This window comes from Melanostigma gelatinosum (genome assembly GCF_949748355.1).
Source record: "Melanostigma gelatinosum genome assembly, chromosome: 11".
Classification (NCBI taxonomy): Eukaryota; Metazoa; Chordata; class Actinopteri; order Perciformes; family Zoarcidae; genus Melanostigma; species Melanostigma gelatinosum.
Genome location: NC_136644.1, coordinates 16,804,474 through 16,827,205, shown reverse-complemented (window position 1 = coordinate 16,827,205; position 22,732 = coordinate 16,804,474). Strand labels below are relative to the sequence as shown.

At 39.6% G+C, this 22,732-nt stretch overlaps 1 protein-coding gene across 1 annotated transcript; it reads left to right on the top strand.

Moving 5' to 3' along the window:
- The first annotated feature begins 1,953 nt into the window (after positions 1-1,953).
- suclg1 (succinate-CoA ligase GDP/ADP-forming subunit alph) lies at positions 1,954-22,118 on the top strand. The gene is made up of 9 exons (XM_079279406.1): positions 1,954-2,025; positions 6,246-6,346; positions 8,310-8,426; positions 8,658-8,870; positions 10,957-11,014; positions 11,538-11,621; positions 14,299-14,450; positions 17,786-17,974; positions 21,717-22,118. The coding sequence occupies exons 1-9, from the start codon at positions 1,992-1,994 to the stop codon at positions 21,741-21,743; spliced, it is 975 nt and encodes a 324-aa protein (XP_079135532.1). The 5' UTR covers positions 1,954-1,991; the 3' UTR covers positions 21,744-22,118.
- The last annotated feature ends 614 nt before the right edge of the window (positions 22,119-22,732 follow it).

Here is a 22,732-nt window from a genome sequence, read left to right as displayed (position 1 = left end):
ACACACATATTTACAAATCTATTGACACATTGAGAAATATGTTAAAATATCATATAATCTCTTCATCGTTCAATTTATTAAGCTGACACTTATCCTCCGTGACTGATGACAATAAATTCACTCAATGTGGTCCTTTTGAATGGGCCTGCAGTCTCGCCATCATTTAAAGTCACCAATCTTTTGATCACTTTTCTATATTAGTAATCGTGGTTTTACCTCAAAGGATTTTCCATCAGGTTACAACTTAGTCCATACTTAATATTAGATGTCCTAATGTGACATTACATTGTGAACATTTTGGTCACTGGTCCATCTGTGCCAGACAAATAGTTTGTAAGAGAGACATGTTCTCAAGAATGTACAATTGCACCTTGCAGCAGTTATGGTTTTATAGTCAACATTCCTGTTTTTTAAATAGCATTTGAAAGATGCACAGCCTCATGGGACAAACAGTTAAACTGTATGTAATCAATGTTATGGTGTTGTGAGTAAGTCTGCAACACAACAATTGTAGATTTGCTTTTGATAAAACTAAATATCCAATGAAAAGAAAAAGGAAAAACTCAGTATATTCCCGCTGTCCAACCTCCAGGAACAAGGAGATGACAATCCAGCCACGCTAAACTTAAGAAACAAGACCTGGGACGCCATGAATTTCCGGAATAAATTGATGAATAAATTAATTGTTGCTTCAGGGCAGTGAAGCAGGCTTCTCTCATTTTCACAAATTTGCAATACCCTACTACTATAAAAATGCTTCCAAAACAACTAAAGGTCAGGACATATCTTCACAGTCAATTCATTCAACAAATATTTACAAGCAAAATGTAGCTCTGTGCATTTAAAAGTAACTTTGTAACTCACTCATGTTATAATCCCTCAACATGTTATATATGTTGTCGGTACAGCAATGCATTGTATTCTAGAAGTATTGGTAAAAGTTGAATCTACATGAGTTACTATTGAATACATTTAGTGAAGTAAAAACTGCAAAATTCCCCCGTGATGGAGGAATAAAATCTCACAAAATGAAAACACATCAAAATAAAAGCGTATTTACAGTAAATACAGTACCAAACACTCACTCAACAATTGTAAATACAGCTTATGTGGCCAAATAATTTCGTGACAAACTCTAGAGAACCGTGTTCTCTTGTAAAACTCTCGAATATTACATGTAATAATAACTTAATCACAAGAGGAGGTAACATACAAAGTGACTCTTCAATTAATCTGTCATATAGGCTCATTTAATGTATCCAAATTATGTGTTTCATGATATCTATACGGTAAAACTGCAAATTTCATTTTTGATATGAAGATAATTGAAAAGGACATGACAAATATTATTTTAATTAAACAAGACAAAGTATAATTTATGACTATGGTGGAGTGTGTTAATCATTTTTGAACCCATCACAGGCTGCCTGCATGGTGTAAGTACTCCTACAACATATTTACAAAAAAAGGAATATCTTAAAATGAATGACTAAATATATTTCATTAAAATGTACAACAGGATGTTGAAAGCTCCAATAAAGTAAGTGGTCGTTGCAGTTTTTGAATGACTTAAAAACTGTTGTCAATACCAAGAATAAACTTTCAACTAAATTAAAATTTTTGCTTTTGGCAATCGAGCTGACATTTAACCTACTAAAATGATCCATGTGGTTGAAGCGACCTCTAGTGCTAGCAGGTTTAACGTACCCTGTTAAGAACTAGCCTACCCATAATGCATTGTGAATTGAAGCAGCCAACTAATTTGCCTGGAAAAAAATGCGATTCCTGTGTCTATTTTATACCCCATATTAAAAACTCATAGATAAATCCATAAGCAGGCAATTACCAATGCGAATTGAAAGCTTGGACTTCATTATGAAACAAGCAGATGTTTTCAAGATCATTCAATAATCCAGATGGGGATATTTATAGTCAGCTATAATCTGTGTGTCGGGTCCTCAGCCTCTGGTGTCATTGGTGAATGACCGAAGATGTCTCACAGCAGGTTGTTTGCCAGGCTGCTTTGTAAGTATTTGACTAAATTCTAGTTTGTAATCACCTGGAATGTTTGACAGTTTAGTTTCTGTAACACAAGTATACTCGTTGGCTTTGTGCTACATAAGCAGAGCTTTGCTGGCTCGCTTAATCTTGCACTGGCTAGCAAAGCCTCCCTTGGTTTGCTGTCAGTGAGTTTCCAGGCTAGTTAGCCACATTAGCCTACCAGCCGTCTAATGTTGTAGTAGCTCACTGACAGTTAGTTAGCCAGCTAGCTAACTAGCTAGCTTTTGCTAACGTCCAGCTGAAATGTAACTTTACCCAGAGCAGCCTGCTCCCAGGCCAGAGCAAGTATCGATCTATGACCTTCCATGTCCTCTCGACTGAACGACGCTCGTCCATGTACTCTGCTCAAGTTGTTTTGTTAGAGTAAGTTAACGTTAGCTCATGCTATTTGTCAATAATTTGAAGCAGCTAAATTAGCTGTTCAGTCTGTCTGCAGCATACGTGGTTAACGTGGCAGCTCTGAGCATTTTTGTAGATATCTGACACCTACGTTTGCTGTATACGATGCATTGGCAAGCTACAGTTCTAGATTATTATGATACAGCCGTGATTTAGTAGCTGTGACATTGTTGGGACATTGAGCTAAAGTGGCTAACTGAACTTTGTATCGCTACAGTGTCAGCTGTCTCTGGACGGAAGACCAAAGTTCATTGTCAGTGATCCCAGTTAGAAGCTTGCATCTAACTGGCAGTTGTATTATAAGTAGGGATGCACTATTTGTCCACTTAGAAAATATGTTTTTAAATACATGCAGGTACATTTTGAGGGTTACAAGCTTCTGTTTTGATTGCCCATATTTAATGTGTTAAGGTTACTTTGTTGAGCTTTGAATAAAGTCTAGTGACAAGCTTCAAGACCCCATAGAGAGTCACCGGTAGTCATCAGTTATTTCTATCTTCTTGGGCCTTGTTTTTACCTCTTCGTTTGTTGCTAGCAGACATCTCTTGTTTGAAGCCTTTTTCTTACGGGTTGTATCCACCCGCATGTGATAGGTCGAATGTATTCACTTAAGGTTTCAGAACAGCTGCGTGTCAGACTAGTGCACTGAAGAGAGGCAATCGGATGTAGTGTAGTGTTCATTTAGGTCATAGTGTCATATCATCTGTTCAAGGAGTGAAACCTGAATGCAGTTAACAAGTTGTTTTTCAATTAAGATAAGATGGACTTTATTGTCCCGAAGGAAATTTGTCTTGGAAACATACATACAGTGTACAGTGTCTGCTGTTAAAAAACAATACAATACAATTAACATATTGCATACATACATTACATACACAGACTGTCGCCAGTCCACATACCCGCACACACAATTACTTGTTGATTAAGTGGTTTACAAACTCTCAGAAAGTACTGTAAAAAAAAAAGGCCACTGCAAGTTCCCAGCACCCTGAATGACATTTGAGAAGCTGTGTTAAAAAATGTGGCCTATTGCGTAAAATAATATGTAAAGTTACAATCCTGGTCCGTACCATTGTCTTTGGTGCCACCTTTGGCGATGAGCAGTATTTTGCAGGCATGTTATTGGATCTTACTTTCGAGAGGTCATCACAATGTTGCCACAGACACCTAATACTGCAAATGTAAGCATTTTCCTCAGTGGGCTCATAGGCTCAATCACCATCGTGCTTCCTCATTCGGTGATAGATAGTGAATTAAAGTGTAACTTCAGTATTTTTCAACCTGGACCCTATTTTCTCATGTTTTTGTGACTAATTTGGGGATATATAAAAAAAAATAAAAAATTGGAGGGAAAAATTGGTTCAGTATTGAGGGAGCCGTTCTCCCTCAATACTGAACCAATTTTATTTTATGGAAAGGACTACAGAGAAATAAAACGTTTTTCTTACCGGCACTTTGTTTGTTTTTGTGTCACGTGACTTGTTGTCTGATGACAATGTTAGATAGATAGATAGATAGATAGATGGATAGACTTTATTTCAGACTCTGGGTCCATACAGGCAGATACATAAAAAAACAGACACAAACAATAAAAGTACATAGGCCTAGCAATGCCTTACAAAGAGACAGCTGTACCAATGTCTCCACAGCTGGGACTGGTAGCGTGTGGTGCTAAACCTTATGTTGGTTAAAACAAGTATGATCCCATTTACAGAGTCATTCAGTCGACAGATGAATTTGTACATGAGATTTCTTAAAACTGTTTGGAAAGTGTTGACTCGTGCAGCCACAAACATTTCACTGGCACTACTCCATCTCGGTCTCTTTAAAAGTATTCTCATGGCGTCATTGTACGCTACTTGAAGTCTCTGTAGACTCTTTTTTTTGTAGTTTGACCACAAGTGTGCAGTGTAGAGTGGAGTACAATATGCTCTGAACAGAGACATCTTCACTCCATCTGTACACAGACCAAACTTGCGTGAGAGACTGTTTGCTTGTGCATACATCATACGACATTGCCTGGAAATGTCGTTATCATCAGACATGTGTTCTGTTAAAAAATTACAAAGATATTTTACTTCACTACAGACACCAAGATTATTGTCAGACAATTTGAAGTCAGGGAAGTTTAGACAGTTGTCCTCTTTAGTTGGACAGATCAGGATAGCACTCTTACTGGCGTTGCATTTGATGTCATGTTCCACACCATACACAGTACATATAGTGAGGAGCTGCTGAAGACCAGTGCTAGAAGGACTAAAGATCACCAGATCATCTGCATACATGATGTGATTAACCAGAGTATTTCCAATCATGCACCCAGTATTACAGGCTTTCAGTTGCTTGGACAGATCATCAATATACAGATTAAACAGAATTGGGACAAAATTCCCCCTTGTCTGACACCATTGCTAACCCCTAATGGGGCTGACACACTTTTACCCCATTTTACTTGCATACTCTGGTGCGCATACCAGTAAGCCAGAATTCTCACTATGTATGTGGGGACACCTCTTTGGCTCAGTTTAAAAAATAATTTACTATGATTAACACGATCAAAAGCTTTGGAGGCATCAATAAAACACATAAGAAGTGATGAGTTTTGACCTCTGTATTTGTTTACAATTTGTAAACAAACTTTTATTCCACTTTCAAAATATACATTTAAACACATGCCGTTACGCTGCAACTTTAGCTGACGGTACACAAAATGTGCTGATAACAGCCTTGAAATCGATGGCATTATTATACATTTCCTTCAGTTGTTGACAGCATTACAGCACAAACATAAATAACAAATAATAGCACATCTTGGAAAACTAAGTGGGCAGGGGTGGCTCAGGAGCAAGTCGTCTTTTATTCACAAGGTTGGCGGTGTGAGCCCCTTGTCCTTGAGCGGGACACTGGAAGAAAAATGCCCCCATTGTGCAGGCCAGCACCTCGCTCCGCCACCATCGCTGTGTGAATGTGTGTGTGAATAGGTGAATGAGAGGAAAGATTGTAAAGCGGTTTATCCGTTAAGGTAGAAAGATGCTGTATAAACGCAGTCCATTTACCATTCGCACTGAAGAAAAGCTGACATTGTAAGTCAACAACAATAAAAGATGATTGCAGAAGCAAAGAGATTATTCTGAAGTCTTGGAGGAAAAGTGAACAGACTATTATTATTTTAACCTTCTTTATTTTTTGTTCAGTTTTTTCACCTTCAAACCATTAAATGGCCGCTTATCTTTATGTATTTGCACACGCATGACAGTACAGTTGTAGATCTCTGCAGGGATGGTGTGTTGTTGTTGTTGGCCAACATTTCTATTGCACTGATACCCTTGACGGCAAGCCATCATGTTACCGCCACCAAGCTAAAGGCGTGGTGATGATGTTTCGTAGTCTCATTTAGCGTCTGATTAACAATCACTTCCTTCAGGACACGCAAAAGCTTCAAAATTCACCAGTGGGATAGTTACTGACGTGTTTCATACAGTAGAACAAAACCTTAAAATCTTTCAATTTGTGTTCACCACAGACCCTTTTTAAATGATCTAACTAAAAACCTCATTCACAAAACGCATTGATTTGCAAGGAAACCGGAAGTGCACAAATAAAGAAACTACTCATTCCTGCAGCACTCTAGAGTCCTCCTTTTCAGTGGATAGGAATTTATCATTTTGTAAGATTTTGATGATTTCTATTTACATGTGTTTATACGCATTTATGTATATGGGTATTTGTTTATTTATGTTTTTTAATTCCTTCATTTTTGACCCCTTTCCTCTTTCTCCATCCAGTGCAGCAGAGTGCAGTCAGGCACTGTTATACTGCATCCAGACAGAACCTCTACATCACCAAGAACACAAAGGTCATCTGCCAAGGTTTCACCGGGAAGCAGGTTTGTACGGCGACTTGGTACATCACCTTACTACGTACACACACTCACACACTCACTAACACACACTCACGCAGGTCACGCTAAAAGGCTTTGATACACAGAGAGGAGAGTTCATAAAAGTGTATTATTTCCATTACTTGTTAATATTTTTACAGGTGATGTCCACCTTGATAAACATGTGGAGTTAACTAAATTATATACATTTTGTCATTTCAAGTCGAGTATTTGCAGTATTATTCATGATAATATATCAAATAGTTGTTTTCTGCTAGTTTTGGAGGAATAGATTTTTCCTCAGACCTCAGTTTTTGTTTTTTACTCTTGTGACTTTCCTCAGTCACTGTTTTAGTCCATGATAATACCTTCCAGTTATTTTTCAATAGTGTAAAAACTCTCAGGTGTTCAGTCGAGGAGAATGAAAATCTTGGCAAGTGTGCTCAACACGCCAGAAATGTGGACTTTATAGATTTATAATCCCCCTCTGTCCTCATGCACATTCCATGTTTCATCTTCCATTTTCTTTAACATAATCAAACGTTGTTAAATATAGTTCCAGTGAACACTCCGGGTAATTAGAAAGGGAAATGAATAAGTGCTATTGAGTGCACACTGTCTAGTCTTTCTGGCTTGATAAGCAAGCAATTTTGCAAATTTAGTGTCTCACTATTAGCGATAATAATGACTGGCAAAAACAGCAACGTTAGCAGAAGTTGAACGAGTACCGGTATATTTATAATTTGGGGAAAAGATGCTGATTCATAGCTTCTAATTCCTCTTAATAGGCTAATACTACTTTTTACATGAGGATCATTTATTTTCACGTGCGGTTATGACCCGTGGTGACTTTCTCTTTGTTGTTTCAGCATCTTCAGTAACATTTCACCGACTACAGACGTATATGAGGAAATTAATTTACACTGACTTCATCAACTCTGATTCACTCACAAGATACAACGTACTCCCTTTGGTTTTCGTTGGTGCTTTATCGTGTTTATTTTCATTTCAATCGGTACCTGATGGTTTAATTTGTACCAGACACACCAGCATCAGTGTCCCTCTCTTTATCTACAGTACATGTATGAACCTCTTTACATCCAGCTTCCACATATTCCTCTTATTAATGCTGCATCAGCTTGTCATTGTAGCTCTGTGATGTTTACAAAGGGGGACATATTCAAACCCTGAACTGCATTTTGAAGCTGAAAGCTTAGATCCCCTAAATGATGCACACTCTTCCCTTTTTTTTTTTTTTTTTTTTTTTTTTTTTTAAAGCTAATCTGTTTGGAATAAATTTAACTTTCACTGCATCTGTCCTGCACCTTTTTACAGGCATGGTCACATTCATAGTGTCTATGTGGTTGATTACTTCCATTGGTGCTGACATTGTAAGTTAGAATTTGTGTTAGTAATGACAGTTAAGAGGATCATCTGAGGTTAAGACAAATCAGAAAAGCTTCTTTGTTTGGTTCGAAGCTCATAAAATATTTCAGCAGTGGCAGCGCATGACAGGTACCCAATAGCCCACATGGAAGTGACAGTATGTGAAATAAAACCATCTTTCTATATCCGAAGCCGCTTTTTTCAATTTGTTTTTCGAATATTCTGTGAGGTGATTAATCTTAGCTTAAATCATTATTTATCTGTCGAGAACATTGTTCCTCATCGTGTATATATATATATATATATATATATATATAGATAGATAGATAGATAGATAATCTATCTATCTATCTATCAATCTATCTATATATATTTTTTTTTATTTATATATATATTTTTTTATTTACCAGTAGCCTCACTTCTGTATCCTTCTCTTTACTCAGCGGCACAGGAGATTAATCCTGGATGGCAGCATATTCCCTCCATCCTCTCTGTCTGTGATGATATCTCAAGGTTGGCGCTCCAGGAAGTGGCTTGCGTCCCACTTCATTACACACTCATAACTCCTCCTCTTTCCTCTCAGGGAACGTTTCACAGTCAGCAGTCTCTTGACTATGGCTCCCGGTTAGTCGGAGGTGTTTCCCCCGGCAAGGGTGGCAAGACACATCTCGGCCTGCCAGTCTTCAACTCCGTCAAGGAGGTACGTATGACTCCTTATCGGTCTGTTGTCCTCTTTCAACGCCTGTTGTAAACATATTGAAGCTGAAATGTGTGATATGGATCTGACAGATTTCCTGTAATGTACTGCTTGGGACTGTGAAGCGTTTGCAGATGCATTTAATGAAACATTAGGTGGCACTATTGCATAACTTTAGAATTTCCATTTTGAATGCACCACCGATACCTTTTTTATTTTTATTCCTTGCCTCAGGCAAAGGAGGGCACAGGGGCAGATGCCACTGTGATTTATGTACCGCCTCCGTTCGCAGCAGCGGCCATCATTGAGGCCATTGATGCCGAGATCCCCTTGGTGGTGTGCATCACTGAGGGCATCCCCCAGCAGGACATGGTCAGAGTCAAACATAAGCTCCTGCGCCAGGGCGCCACCCGCCTCGTAGGCCCCAACTGCCCAGGAGTCATCAACGTAAGCGCTCACACACACACACTAATGCGTGTGCTTTCTCTTATGCCGGTGCTGGTAATAGCTACGGAGGCATTATGTCTTCAGATTCCTGCAGTAGCTCCGTAATGCCTGGAGGGAATTTCATTACATCTGCCACAAACATCCACTTGGACTCGAGGATGAACGGATTAGAATTTGGTGGTCAAAAGTCACTGTGACCTCACAAAACATGTTTTAAAAAAAAGTAGTTACTTATTGATTTTTGGTTGTGGCTGAGAGTACAATGTTCCTCTCAGGGATCCAGTAGTTGTCAAGATTTAATGCATTAATATTCTGTTACCTTTTCAACAGTGAATTTAAGGCAACTAGAACCTTAAAGGAGCACAATTTATTCATACTGCTGTTTTTTTTGTTTGTGTTTTTGCTAATAAATAGTGCTGGGCAACGATTAAAATATTTAATCGCATAGATTTTTTGCGATTAATCGCATTGTTATGGCAAAGTTCAATCATTAATTCAAAAGTAGTGTATTGCGCACTTTTATTTTAAAAGTACTGCTATATGAACAAAAGGGCAATAACATTTGGTTCACGAGATGCAGGTAGCATGTTTCATACTTTATGTGAATATAATTCATACTTTGTTGGCATCTTATTCTGAAAACCGGATGTTGTCTCACGTTAATGTTTCCGCTAACTTTCAAAGTCCTTCGCTCGCTCCCCATCTGTGCCGTTTAAATGCATTTACCGTGAATGTCAGCATATAGGTGCACTAACATGTGCCGGTAAGTGTCTGCTGAGTTGACCACGGAGATCTGAGTGTCTGCTGACTTTACCGCAGCGATGTACAGTCGTCGCCTTTTCTCTACGGCAACCCTGAAGGGACATCATATCTCTAATACAAAACGATAAACATGAGACATTCTGACTATAGGATGTTTGCTGGCTTTTATCCCACTGTTCTTGTCATCCTCGTGTTATGTATATGTATTGTCTCTTGTCTTTCAATTAAAAAAAAAAAATTATAATAAATTTAAAAAATAATTGTCGGCGTTAATTATTGAATGCGTTAACACGAAATGAACGCGTTAACTTGCCCAGCACTACTAATAAACAATGTTAGTTATTTGTGTTAAATAGCCCAGTTGTTCCTGATTTAAAAGATTGGCAATCTTTGCATTTTGATAAAGCAAACTAAAAGTTAAGTAGTTCTCCTCACTTATGGGAATCTTCCCAGTGAATATCCGCTGACTTTGTTCTGGTTTATTTAAAGTGAGTTTATGGTGTAAAAAGCTTAATAATAGATGACCGTGTTCCATGGAGAAAAGCTTTTCTACAGGAGACGATTTTGGGGAACTGATAATACAACATTACCAGTGATACAGTATTCAGTAGTGGTTGTTAAAAACAGTCATATATGTGTATGTCAATGTGGAGGAAAAACTCCTCTCACAAGGAGCGTGGAGCAGCCAGCACACGTGGTCCTGATAGCTCTTCAGAAACACGGCGCTAAAAACATTACCGAAACTGGTTTACCGTCAGAAAGGATTTTAATCCTGCTGTTGCAATTACAGTTATGCAATGGTGTACATTAATCTTTGAAATATTAAACAATTAACCCCCCCTTGGAAAAAACTCTCCCAGTCCCAGGAGAACACGTCTTCCCTCGGACATCTAACTAACAGGAGAGAAAAAAACTCTTGGCTATACCCCTCCCTTATATTCATTCGCGACTCCTCCCCTTTCATCTATCTCAATTTTTATTGGCTACCTACGCTGACACCTTCAGTAAACGCCTGTCTACACATCTCGCTCTCTCCTGAGCAGCTAACACATTCAATGATTGTCAGTTATTGTTTAATCCCATCTATAATAATCCTTCAAAATGAAAGTTAAACTTCGGCAACTTGGCAGAAGTTTCATGCTTCTGCATGTTTGTTTATGTTTATCTTAATTATGCATTCCCAAACCCCTTATGATTATGACTAATTATGAACCTTAATTATGAATTATTAAACACTATTATATCTACTAATCACCCCTGTTTTGCTCAAATTTCTTACATCAAAGTAAATATTCTTTTAATGTAAAATGTAACTTTTCTGCAGCCTGGAGAATGCAAGATTGGGATCATGCCGGGTCACATTCACAAGAAGGGAAGAATTGGTGAGATTTCTTTGTTTGAAATTCATGACATCACACTTTAAGTTCTTTGTTTAGATCTTGAATCATTTCAATTATACATGGGAATAAAAGTTACTTCTGAAAAGCATAGTTATTTCATTAAATAATAGTTCTCCAACTGCAATCTTGAAATGACTGAAGTGTGATGTAACAGACCATTCATGCATTACCTTCCAAATGAAACACTGTACTTGAATTGTAGATTGAGCTTCTGCTGTTGACAGCTTGATAAGCAGAGTGTGCTGCTGTTACCAAGTGAACCTTCACAGGAAGTCTGTTTTTATAGTAGATCACCCGTCATCATTCCCAAAGCACAGACGGAGCAGCTGTTACAGAGCTGACATCTTTGTTTTTTGCTGTCATGATGAAACAATTCAGTCAGAGTTGGACAGAAGATTACAACTTCATGATATTTCATTTCTTTACACTTGATTGGAGCAGTGTTTTTAGTTGGTAACTCGAAATGACTAAATAAAAAAAATAACAAAGTTAATATTTCTTTCAGGCATTGTGTCAAGATCGGGCACCCTGACGTACGAAGCTGTGCATCAAACTACACAAGTCGGCCTGGGCCAGTCACTCTGCATCGGTAGGTACCACTGACCTGTGGCATGTACAACATATATATTTAGCACACTGTGACACTAACACACCTCCTAGTTTTATATCCGGACGATATTACAACAGGCAGTTAACTGGGACTGGAATATCAAATTGAGCCTGATACAGTGTATTGCTTTATGGGTTGTTGGAGGAAATTGAACAGAGAATAATGGAGGAGATTTATTTGCACGAAAACTCATCAGATTCTGATTCATTCCAGCGAATAGCACAAACGCTTTGTATTGAAAAAGCATTTACCAACTTTCTGATCATTGCTTAAAATATTCCTGTGAGATCTGAACATCACAGTTGCTGCCACCTTCTAAAGGGCACCATTGAGAATGAGCAGACCGCTCGATGGACTCAGAGGCATGTGGAAACTGTCAACTTGCACATTTCTTTGTCCTTAAAATCTTGGAACAAGATGTGTTTAATCTCCTGTGGTTCTCTGTCACATTATCACATGATACAAAGAGGTTCAAAACGGAAAGACCTTGCGATAAAGTAACTCCATGAATATCCTTAAAAAGCGGAGCCGTTCAGAGAGCGTGGATTTCATAAATGTCTCATGTCTTTTAGATCGTGATCCTTTTTTGACGAATTTGTATTGCCTGAACCTAGATACATACTCTGTTCTGTGTGACTTGCAGGTAATACAGTCATTACTGCAATATCAGAGTACAGACGTGGAACTTTCCATCACCTACTCATCGTGCTATTACCTCACTTTTCTTCCGGAGAATTGTGTCTGTGGGTTTAGAGACGCATTCAGTTTTATAGAGCAAGCTGAAGCTAGGACATTATACAGAACAATGTTTGTTATGGTCTTCATGTCAAAGAATTATCTCACAAATGTATTCACTGATCAATCTTTACCGTCATTCTCAGTGAAATGATCAGTTGAGGCCCCCCCCACCAAACGTCTGTTGTTGATGCATCTCTACGTACTGGAACTGTCAGCCAATCTGTTTTAATTCCATCAGACCCTCTAGACTTACTGTAATAACACCATTATACCGAGCACGTGTGCTACTTGGCAACACAGCGTGTATAAAGATGAACTGTTTTACAAAGACAAATTCCTCTGGCAAATGTGGTGCCCACAGGAAAATCCATATTAGAGGGCTTGCTGGATGCTGAAATGAACTGAAAAACAACTTGGCTTCATTATTATTTAGACATTTTAATTACGGAGCGTCGTCTAGCCAGACTTCATAAAAACCGTATTAAATATTGTGGAGTTCATTAAGGAGGTTTATGGGTGGTTCTGCTCGTGATTTCTTAAGTCTGAGCATGACCTTGGGACTACAGCAAATTCCAGTTAATACAATATTTAATATCGATGTCGTCTTTGTTGCAGGTAATGTGCTTCTCTTTGATTATTATTCATGTACTTTTTTTTTCTTCGTGTTGCCAGGTTTCTTCATGGTAAGAATATAAATAGAGTAGATTCATCTCAGGAAGGTTTGCCCGTGCTTTTATGGCTGCTGGTGTAATTTGTTGTGGGAATCATAATTGAAAATTATTATTGGACCTTTGTGATTTGGAAAAGCGTCGCTCGTCATGATTCTTGGAACAGAAATGTGTCGTCAAACTCCCGCGCAGAGATAAATTGGGATCGTTATGAGATGAAACAAATGTTTAGTGACTTTGAAGTGAGATTGAAAAGTTCTGCTCCTTTTAACCTCAGGCTAGTTTTCCATTATTTCGGAAGACAGTGTTTCTTATCTACACTTTCTACAATATGTTGTTGTGTTAGAGACTCAATGTATCACAGCTATATTCAATCTTTTTGTATAAACAAAGGGATCGCTTGAAGTGGCAAACCTACAGAGAGTTTTTCCCCTCATCTCTGTGAAGCATTTCAGCATCTTTCAGCTCATTGGTTTGGATTTCCGTCCCGTAACGTCACTGTTTTTATTCTCTCTCGCTGCTCTAATAGAGTAGTTTAAAGAAGCAGCTGGTACACTATAAACAAAGCTCTACAAACCCACTGGAAACAACCTGCTCTGCACCAATCGCCAGACAGACACAATCAGCGGTTAGCTGATAAACATAGAGAGCATTGAGTGCTGCAGGAATGATGTATTTCTGTTGGCCAAACCCAGAAGTTATCAATCCAGTGGGATTTTTCCATTTCAATTTGTATTATGCAGAAAATAAGCTCTGACGCAAACACAAGTTTACGTAGAAAGTTAACGTCAGACTGTATGCGAGCGACACAAACATATACACAACAAGGCTGTGAAGTCGACATGATGACATCGTATAGAACAAAATCTCTTAAGCTTGTGTGAACCACAGACCTTCAGGCCTCGAACCAAAACTCATTAAAAAAAAAAAAACACACAACGAACCAGAAGCGCAAAAATGCCGACTCTTTAGGGAATTTAGGACTCATTCGTGCCGCACTCTATTTAGAAGGTAAAAAAAAGTTGTTATCAAAGTGAAACAATTCAGTCATTGCCAAATGGATCGGGCAACCCCAGTGAAGAACTGTGAATAATCAAAATTCTGATTATCAGCACATATTAACAGAAAGATACGTTCCATCTGCTTCTTATTCCACTCTCTGAAAAGGCAAATGTGATCCCTTTAAATATTCACAGGAACTATCCTTACAGGTTCTTGATTAAACAAGTGTTTGCTTTGTCTCCTGCAAGGTATTGGCGGGGATCCATTCAATGGTACGAACTTCATAGATTGTCTGGAGGTGTTCCTGCAGGATCCCAAGACGGAGGGCATCATCCTGATTGGAGAAATTGGAGGCAATGCTGAGGAGAATGCAGCGGAGTACCTCAAACAGCACAACTCTGTGAGGAAATAGCGCCCTGGACACGTATTACTTTACCTCACTCACCTTGCAATACAGCTTGCTACAAACAGCGCTTCACCTCTGCAGATGCATCTGTTCCCACATAACATGTTCTGAATTATATCTTAGTTATGCCTTTTCAAATCCCTCAGTGAACACTGGGAACCATCATCGTCTAGATCAAAGTGTCCTTGCTTTTTGATCACAGCCTCAGGCTGTCTCTCACTTTCGTGTGTGTGTGGGGGACAGATGGGATGTAGGTATGATGTTCGAGAAACCCGCTTTGTTAAAGAGCAGTGAACCTTTTCTGATAAACGGCAGCAGGGTGATAATTAGCTTGTGTGGCTAAGTGGTTGCAAACTCGGAATTGACATTTTAAACTTCACCAGGCCCCTACGTTGCATTTCGCGCCCCGGAGATGATAATCTGTTCGTCAGTGTATTTGTTTGTTTCTGTGCACGTGCGCGCTTTTACGGCGCTCTTGAGCTGAGAAATGGATTGGATTTGCCCTCGGCGCTCTAATGTATGCAAATCCCCTCGCTGGCGTCTCAGGAGCATAACTTCTCTCACTCAACAAATAAAGCACAAACACCCACCTCTCCCTCGCCCTGAGTGGTTGACAGCAAGGGACAGTTCAAATGAAACATGTGCATGAAAAAGGCCAGCAGAGCGTGGGATTAAGCTGCAGATCTTGCATTCAAGGTTAGTTGTGAAGAACATCGTACACATACAAATGTACTCGACGGTAGAGAAGAGCAGAAGGTAGTATGGTGACGTTTTGACATTTAGATTAGCATCGCCAATACTGTAACCTAGGGCTGCCCTCATTGTTGTATTTTTTTATTATAATTAATGTGAAGCACAGTATGGCTGGAAAGACGCAGCAGGTGAACTCATTGAAAATATTAACTACAAAATAGTGAAGACATAAGTTGATGAAAGATTATTTCTGCTCTCTGATAATAAAGAAGATTTAGCCAGTTCAGAAGCATCTTTAGAAGATCAAGTACATACAATAGATCTTTGTTGTTCTGTTTTATATTGTCTATATTTACAGCCTAAAATAAGTCTGGCAACATGTTGCACACTCGTACATAGTCAACACTTAACTGTGCTTATGGAGAGCAAATGTAGAAAGAATTTGGTCAATAGTATCAAAATTGATAACTCCATTGTTGAAGAACTATGTCATTCCTGCCTCTGGACTCTTTGGAGCTTAAATATTTCTCTCTAACTTGTTAAACATTCTTCTTAGGTATTATTTAGTTTAACCCTCAAAAAGTCAGATAATCTGCTTCATCAGCAGCCTCCAGACTTATAAAAAGCTAATTAAGGCCCAGCGTCGTGATGGATTTGTGTCACGCTACATTAAATATATTGAACTCCTGTTTGAGAACGACACATTATACCAGAAAGGTGAAGGAAGTATCGATTTCCTTGCTCCGTCAGTGTTCCAGTTAAGTTACTGCAGACTGTTTATCTACAGACGACTTAATTCTGTAAAGATTCAAGAAAACAAGTTTATATTTCCCAGTAGGCTCTGCTGTCAGATTTTATGATGCAGGGCATATTTCAAGGTTCAGTCTTAATCAATGTCTGCGATGCTTGCCAACATGATATGGTCTTAAAAGTCACCTGAATCAAAGGTCTGCCTATCAGTGCCAGAGTTTCACAGGCTTTCTGAAGTCAGAAATATGTTTTACACAGAATATCCATATTGCAATTTGCTTCATGGATATCAAGTAGTTCTTGAGTATTTGGCACCTTAGCTTGAAGTTTACTGAATTTATTTTTGATTTCAGCCCTTTTTTATTTTAATTTTTTCCAGCCCATCCTGTCTCCACTGAGCTGAGTTAAACCCCTCGTAACTCTGTGGAATAAACACTGAGAAGTGGCTCCTGTAGTCTGGTGGAAGGCTGTTGGAAGGAAAGTGTCGATGAGCGCCATATGCGCGTGCACATGCCACTTTTATTCATGCCTACCTGTCATGTTTATAGGGCCGGATAATTGTCTCCGTCTGGCATTTTTAAGCTTGCTCACCTTGGTGCAGCGCTGTTTTGTGTTGATAGAACAGAGATGTGTGAACTACCCTGTTGGTCTCATAATTAAGGTAATCTATCTGAACGGCTAACAGTGGAAGACAAAGGACGGGTAAAGTGAATGGTGGTGTAACTCGCCTTCCTGTAGTACTTCAATGGAGGCAGGGATTAATGGAGTAATTAAACCTTTCGTTTGAGGTAGATTCAAGACTCGACACGAGGGTAGTTTGTTTATTCACAACGTGATTTGACTTTTGAATACCGAGTTGGGGGTTTCAGTGTTACTTTGTTTTGTGCTTACATTTTTTTTCAACACACAGAACAGATGCTTGAAACACATTTGGAGCACTTTAAAGTGTTATTCCCCTCTCTTCATTTCTATATTAGATGTGCAAGTGTTAATGTCTCATTAGCAGCGCATTTCTATCCAAGGCCCTCAACAATTCCCTGGCTGATAAATGTCCCGCTCGTATTAATTATTAAAAGTCATCTCCAGTGTATATTAGCCGGACTGCCATCTTGTTCCTGCCAGTGTCTGGTCTGAATTTGCAGCAGAAATTGCAGAAGTAGTGGGCTTCTTTGAAGGAACTTGCTGGATTGCTTTGGCTGCTGAACATGCCACATTCATTCTGTGAAAGCAGTCTGCAAAGCTGTGTGTGCTGCGAGCAAGCCGTCCCTTACAATTATGTTGTTATTCCTAAGTATGAAATATTAGCTGCTGTACGTACGCACACACACACACACTCACTCCGTCCCTCTTGCGTATGATGTTATTGCTGAAGATGAAATATTGTCTCTCTTCACCTTGGAAGTGATCTTAACTGTTGAACGAAACATCGATCAACGAGCAAGCAGCAGAGACAGGCGCTGAGCTAATCAGTGCCTTCATGACTAATTACCATCTCAGAAATGAGATGATATGAAACGGCAGGAGCCGGAGCCCGTCTCTGGTCATACACCAACCCATGCAATTAAATGGCTTGATTGACCCTTTGTTTTAATAATGCAGGCTGAAACAGAGACGGCTGGTTAGACCAGCCTGTTATTATCTGTAATGGGGGGACACGGGGTGTTTAATTTCTAATGAATGAATAAAATACAGGGTGCAGAAAGCTAATTCCCTCTGTTTTTATACAACCCTCTACCCCCGTTTTGCTTCTTTCCTTCCTCCTAATCCACTTTGTTGCTCTGCTAACGACACTCACAGCCTCACACCTTCCCTTGAGCTTATTCTCCTTTCTTTTGGTCCATTTTAACCTCATTTTACCTCTCTCTGTCCCCCTCTTCTATGTTCAGGGTGCTAATTCAAAGCCCGTGGTGTCCTTCATCGCGGGGCTAACTGCTCCTCCTGGCCGTAGGATGGGCCACGCTGGCGCCATCATCGCTGGTGGAAAGGGCGGAGCCAAAGAGAAGATCGCAGCCCTCCAGTCAGCTGGAGTTGTTGTCAGCATGTCCCCTGCCCAGCTGGGCAGCACTATTTTCAAGGTGAGTCCTTTGTTCCAGCAGGATAGTAGTGTTTACAGAGGCTCGAGGAACAGTAATCATGCACAGCGATGGTTGAATATAATGTAATAGTACATTTACTTAAGTATTTTCATTTTATGCTACTTTGTGCCTCTATTCCACTACATTTTCGGGGGAACCCCACGACAGTTATCTGACAGCTGTACTGGCATTACTTGTTACTTTGCAGATTAAGATTTGACATAAATGTATGATCAGTATATAAATAATACGTGTTTGCCAAAAGTGTTCGATAAAAATAGCTCTGCCTCAACCACCTGCAGTGCTACTTTTAATTACTTAAGTACTTCTTCCACTACTGATGCTGATGATGATGTGATAGTTTTACTGTTTCATTGGACAGGACAGCATAAGTTCTTTCAAAGGTTTACCAATAAATGTAGTAACATTTCTATAACTACTTATCTTCAACCTCTAATAGTCCTGATTTATATGAACTTTATTTATACTTTATTTCCTAAAACCTCCAGTATTTAAATGTCACATGTTGTATTTTGCGTTCTCATTATCACATACATGCTCAGTTAAGTTGGTCCAAGTCGATCATCTCTTTTGGATTTCTCTTGCTCCTCTTGTCTTGACCCCGGCTTCAGTCTTCTGTCTGTAGTGTTGCTGTCCAAAACATTCATGAGAGATTTAAAGAATTGAAAACATACAGGAAAAATGTTTTAGAGCTTAACAACAAATACACAAAATCCTATACAAACAAAGTAAATACTCAAGGTCACGTTTTCATGATGATTATTCCCAGCAAGCTAATTACAGTTCCCATTATTTAATCCTATTGTCATAGCGCTGTAGTTCTACTGGTGGTTCTGGTCACTCTTAGTGGCATCTTTCAACGCTGAGCGGATACAAATGTGAGGAGGTTCACTGTGAACAAGAATTTCCTTTTTCTTCTTCTGGGAGCAGCAAGGTTTGGGATTGAACTTTTAATATGCCGTAAAGAGAAGTGCAGAAATTAATAAATGCATGTTGACAGTGGCTGACTTGGCCCCCCTTTTTATTTCAATTCATCTCCAGGGAAGCATTGTTAACAAGATGTATAAAAAGTGAAAGCATGTATTGCACCCATTCATCATCTTGTACTTTCATTACGGCTGCTGGCACTACTGCACGCAGATATAGATTTACACACGTTTTTTCCCCCTCAAAGTTGAATTCATAATCATTGCGTGTAATGATGAAAAACGTGCGACGCGGTTGCTCATTTTGCTGCACGTTGTGTTCATACATCTCTGTTAATCTTATTGACCGCCGTAATCGAAGCAATAGGAGCGAGTCGGCATCCTTTTTTCCGGATGTGGGCTGAAACGATGACGACCCGCTGATCTCAAGTGCTCGGCGTGGTCGAGATAATTCACTCACCTGCTCGAGTGATGAAAACATGAATCAGAGATTTATCAATCATACATACAGCTACAGTGGATGCTTTTTAATAATACACGTAGTAGGTGGAACAAAAGGAGCTCCTTGTCTAGACCGTACATTCATTCAGCCGTTCATTCGATAGTTTGTCAAGTGGCTGTACGACGTGCTCATCCTTATTAATAACTGCAATACAGCACGCTCATGCATCATTGAATGTGTATTTTGAGGAGTTTCCAATAAACTGAGACCAGCCAGTCTCTTACTGCTCAGTGGTAGTTCATCAAATTGAACAAACTCTGCAGAAGATGCTTTTGTCCTCAAAGTTGCATAAGCACGTTCCCGCACGCTATTCATCATAATAATAAAAATTAAAGATACACATTGACAACGTGTAAGCAGGATTCTAGCCGTTTGACAAAATACTACTTTAGCCTCCGATGTTTCGTTTTTAGTGTTTAATCCACACCTGGTTCACGGGTACATAGGAAATAAAACCTTCAAAAAGACATTTGGAATTTGCGCCGTCAGCACGGGTTTATCAGAAATGCAACGTATCATCTGGAAATCGAGCAAACCGAAATGCAAAATAAGTGATTTTTAACAACGAAGAGGGGAAAGATCAGTCAGCAGCCCAGTTAATCTCTCACATCTAAACCAGAAGTATCTGCGTAACTTTAAAAGGTTTAAAGTGTCAGCTGTCCTCTATATTCCATGTATCTGGATAGGTTGATAACGTTGCTTTTCCCACGTATCGATGCTGTTATTGTACAGGGTGTTTGGATTAGTTGTTGCAGCCTGTGACTCTAATTTAAATACATAGTTGTTTCATACTGTAAATGTAATGTTTCACAGAGATCCTTGAACAAGCTCAGAGCCGACATTGTGCAGAATCTTACTACTTCTTTTGCACATTTTCTCTTTGTCAATCTTTCATGTTTCAGTTTTAGCGTCATCAATGTTTTCCAACAAAGCCCTGCATTTAATGCAGTGAGAAAAGCAAGAAACTATCAGGTGAAATAAACAGTCTATAAACATCCTATTTTATCGAGCCAGCCAATATGAAAATGGCAAATCGTACAACATTTATACATACAGTGCTAGGAGTGATATCTGAAGGAATCTTTAGTGCAACTGGTACATGGACAAGATATCAAAAATTGTATTTAATTCATATGCACGGTAGAATAATTCTGACCTTTTCTACTCCTTTACATAATATCTGGAACTCCTAATTGCAGCAGCAGATAGTGAAATCGTGCATGCTCATGTGTTCAGATGTGCGCAAACGGAAGCAGAACACATTTAATCTCATGATCTAGTTTGCGTAATAAATTCAAACGTGGAAGGTAGCTCACGCAGACTATTTACGATGCCCAGTACATCTGGCCCCAGGTGTGTTAAAGCTGTCGACACCGCCCCCCCCCTTCATCCTGGCTTGATTTGTCAGGTGTCCGAGTGCGTCTCGCACAAAAAGTCTGTTTCCCCCCCCCCCCCCCCCCCTCTCTGTCACAAACAACTCTGCTCTTACCTTGGTGCTCTGATTCTTGTCTTGTACCCTTGAGTTACTGCCTGCTACCTTGGACCTGCAAAGCATCTGTCGGCTTCTGTCACCAATACCATCCTCCTCCTTCTGTCTTGTCCTCTTATTTCCTCTACAGATGTGTCCCTAATAATAATTGAACCCTCTGCCACTCCCTCTTTTACCCCACATCATCTGTAAAGCAAGAATCTCCCTTCCACCCACAATGTCTCATTTATTTCCCCCTTCGAGATGAGAGAGGCCAAGGTTGCCATTTCAGAAAGGTGAAACTCTTTCCTCCTGAAGGTGGCAGTAGACCTTCATGTATCCAGAAGCCTCAGAGGAATGGGCCAACATGTGCAGGAGTGCTTGTGTGTTCTGCAGATCTGATAAATGGCATTTGAATTAAGTTACTTTCCCCCTGTGGAATGGAAAGATTCTTGGGGAACGACATATTCTATCATCCTACGGTTTGTATGATATTCCCCAAATTGAATATGTAAATAGCTACATCCTTCTTAATGGCTAGCATAATGTGTTCTCATTTGTCGTCGCATGGTTGGACTGTGCTGATTGTAACCTCGCGTAACTCCGATTTTTGCAGATGTGTAGCCTCCATCAATAAAAGGAAGTGAGCTGTTTTTAGTGTTGACAACTGACACATACGACGCTATGCTCTCTCCAGAGTGCCAACCGCTGATGCACCGGGTCAAAACAGAGGCTGTGTGAATTTTGCATGAATAAATCATTCACTTCTATCCCACTTCATCTCACTCAATGTCTTTCTTTTTTCCTCTTGTCCGTCTCCTGTAGGAGTTTGAGAAGAGGAAGATGTTGTAAATCGTGCGGGGAAGGCAACCAACCTTTTTACCCCCTGCCCTGAAATTGAGACAGAACAGCCTGATTCTGGTGGTGGATATGCCCGACTGCATCCGTGAACCCTGATTATCTCAAGTACAATGCCCCACATGCAGTGTTTGTATTGTAATTTTTGCCATGAGCTTGTACCTTGCACATAACAAAAGAATAAAACTGTGTTCTCATGGTATCCTAAAGAACTCGTATACACTGTCAAAGCTGTATAGATGTTGTTCCTCTTCCACACACTGTAGACAGCCAAAGGAGGGTAACCTTGGCGATCTGTTTCGTTCTGTTATACTCCTGCTTGTACTCACTGGCTGTCCACCTGAATAAGAAATATTTCTCATATCATTTCCCTGCTGTGTCGTTTCTATCCTTTTCGTATGGCTCATTTGTGAAACAGATGTGGTCGTGATTACTGAATGAGCTCGTCTGCCTCCAGTTTCTCTAACTGTTTTGAAGTAACACAGGGGGATACAACAGGTGGCTCGTCCGTTATGTAAGGAGTCAGTTACTATGTGAGGTGAGATGAAGCTGCTATAGATGTTATTTTCAAGATTGAAATGAAAAGTCACTTGTGGAATCCTTGCATTTATAGTCCTGCCGATACACTGTAACAAGAATACACTATTAAAGAGAGTCAGCTAAAAGGACCATAGGTTCATGTCAACTCCTGTCTCGTAACTGCAAACCTTTCCGCTTTTGTGGCGCAGTTAAAGCTTCAGAGGTTCAGTAAAACGAATGGTGCATCACAGCTATAAGCTTCCATTTTGGACTCTGCAGCCCTCGTAGATCAGCACCGACGAGACGGCTTGCCGACACGTCAACAGCATGAATTTGAGTGAAAGGTCACAGAAGTTGTACTCATTTCAATAGAATCTCAAATAAGCTTTCGGTAATCTATTGTTTCTTCGCTTCATTAAGCAACAATTTAATTCCCTTTAATCTCGATAACCCTCAATCCTGAG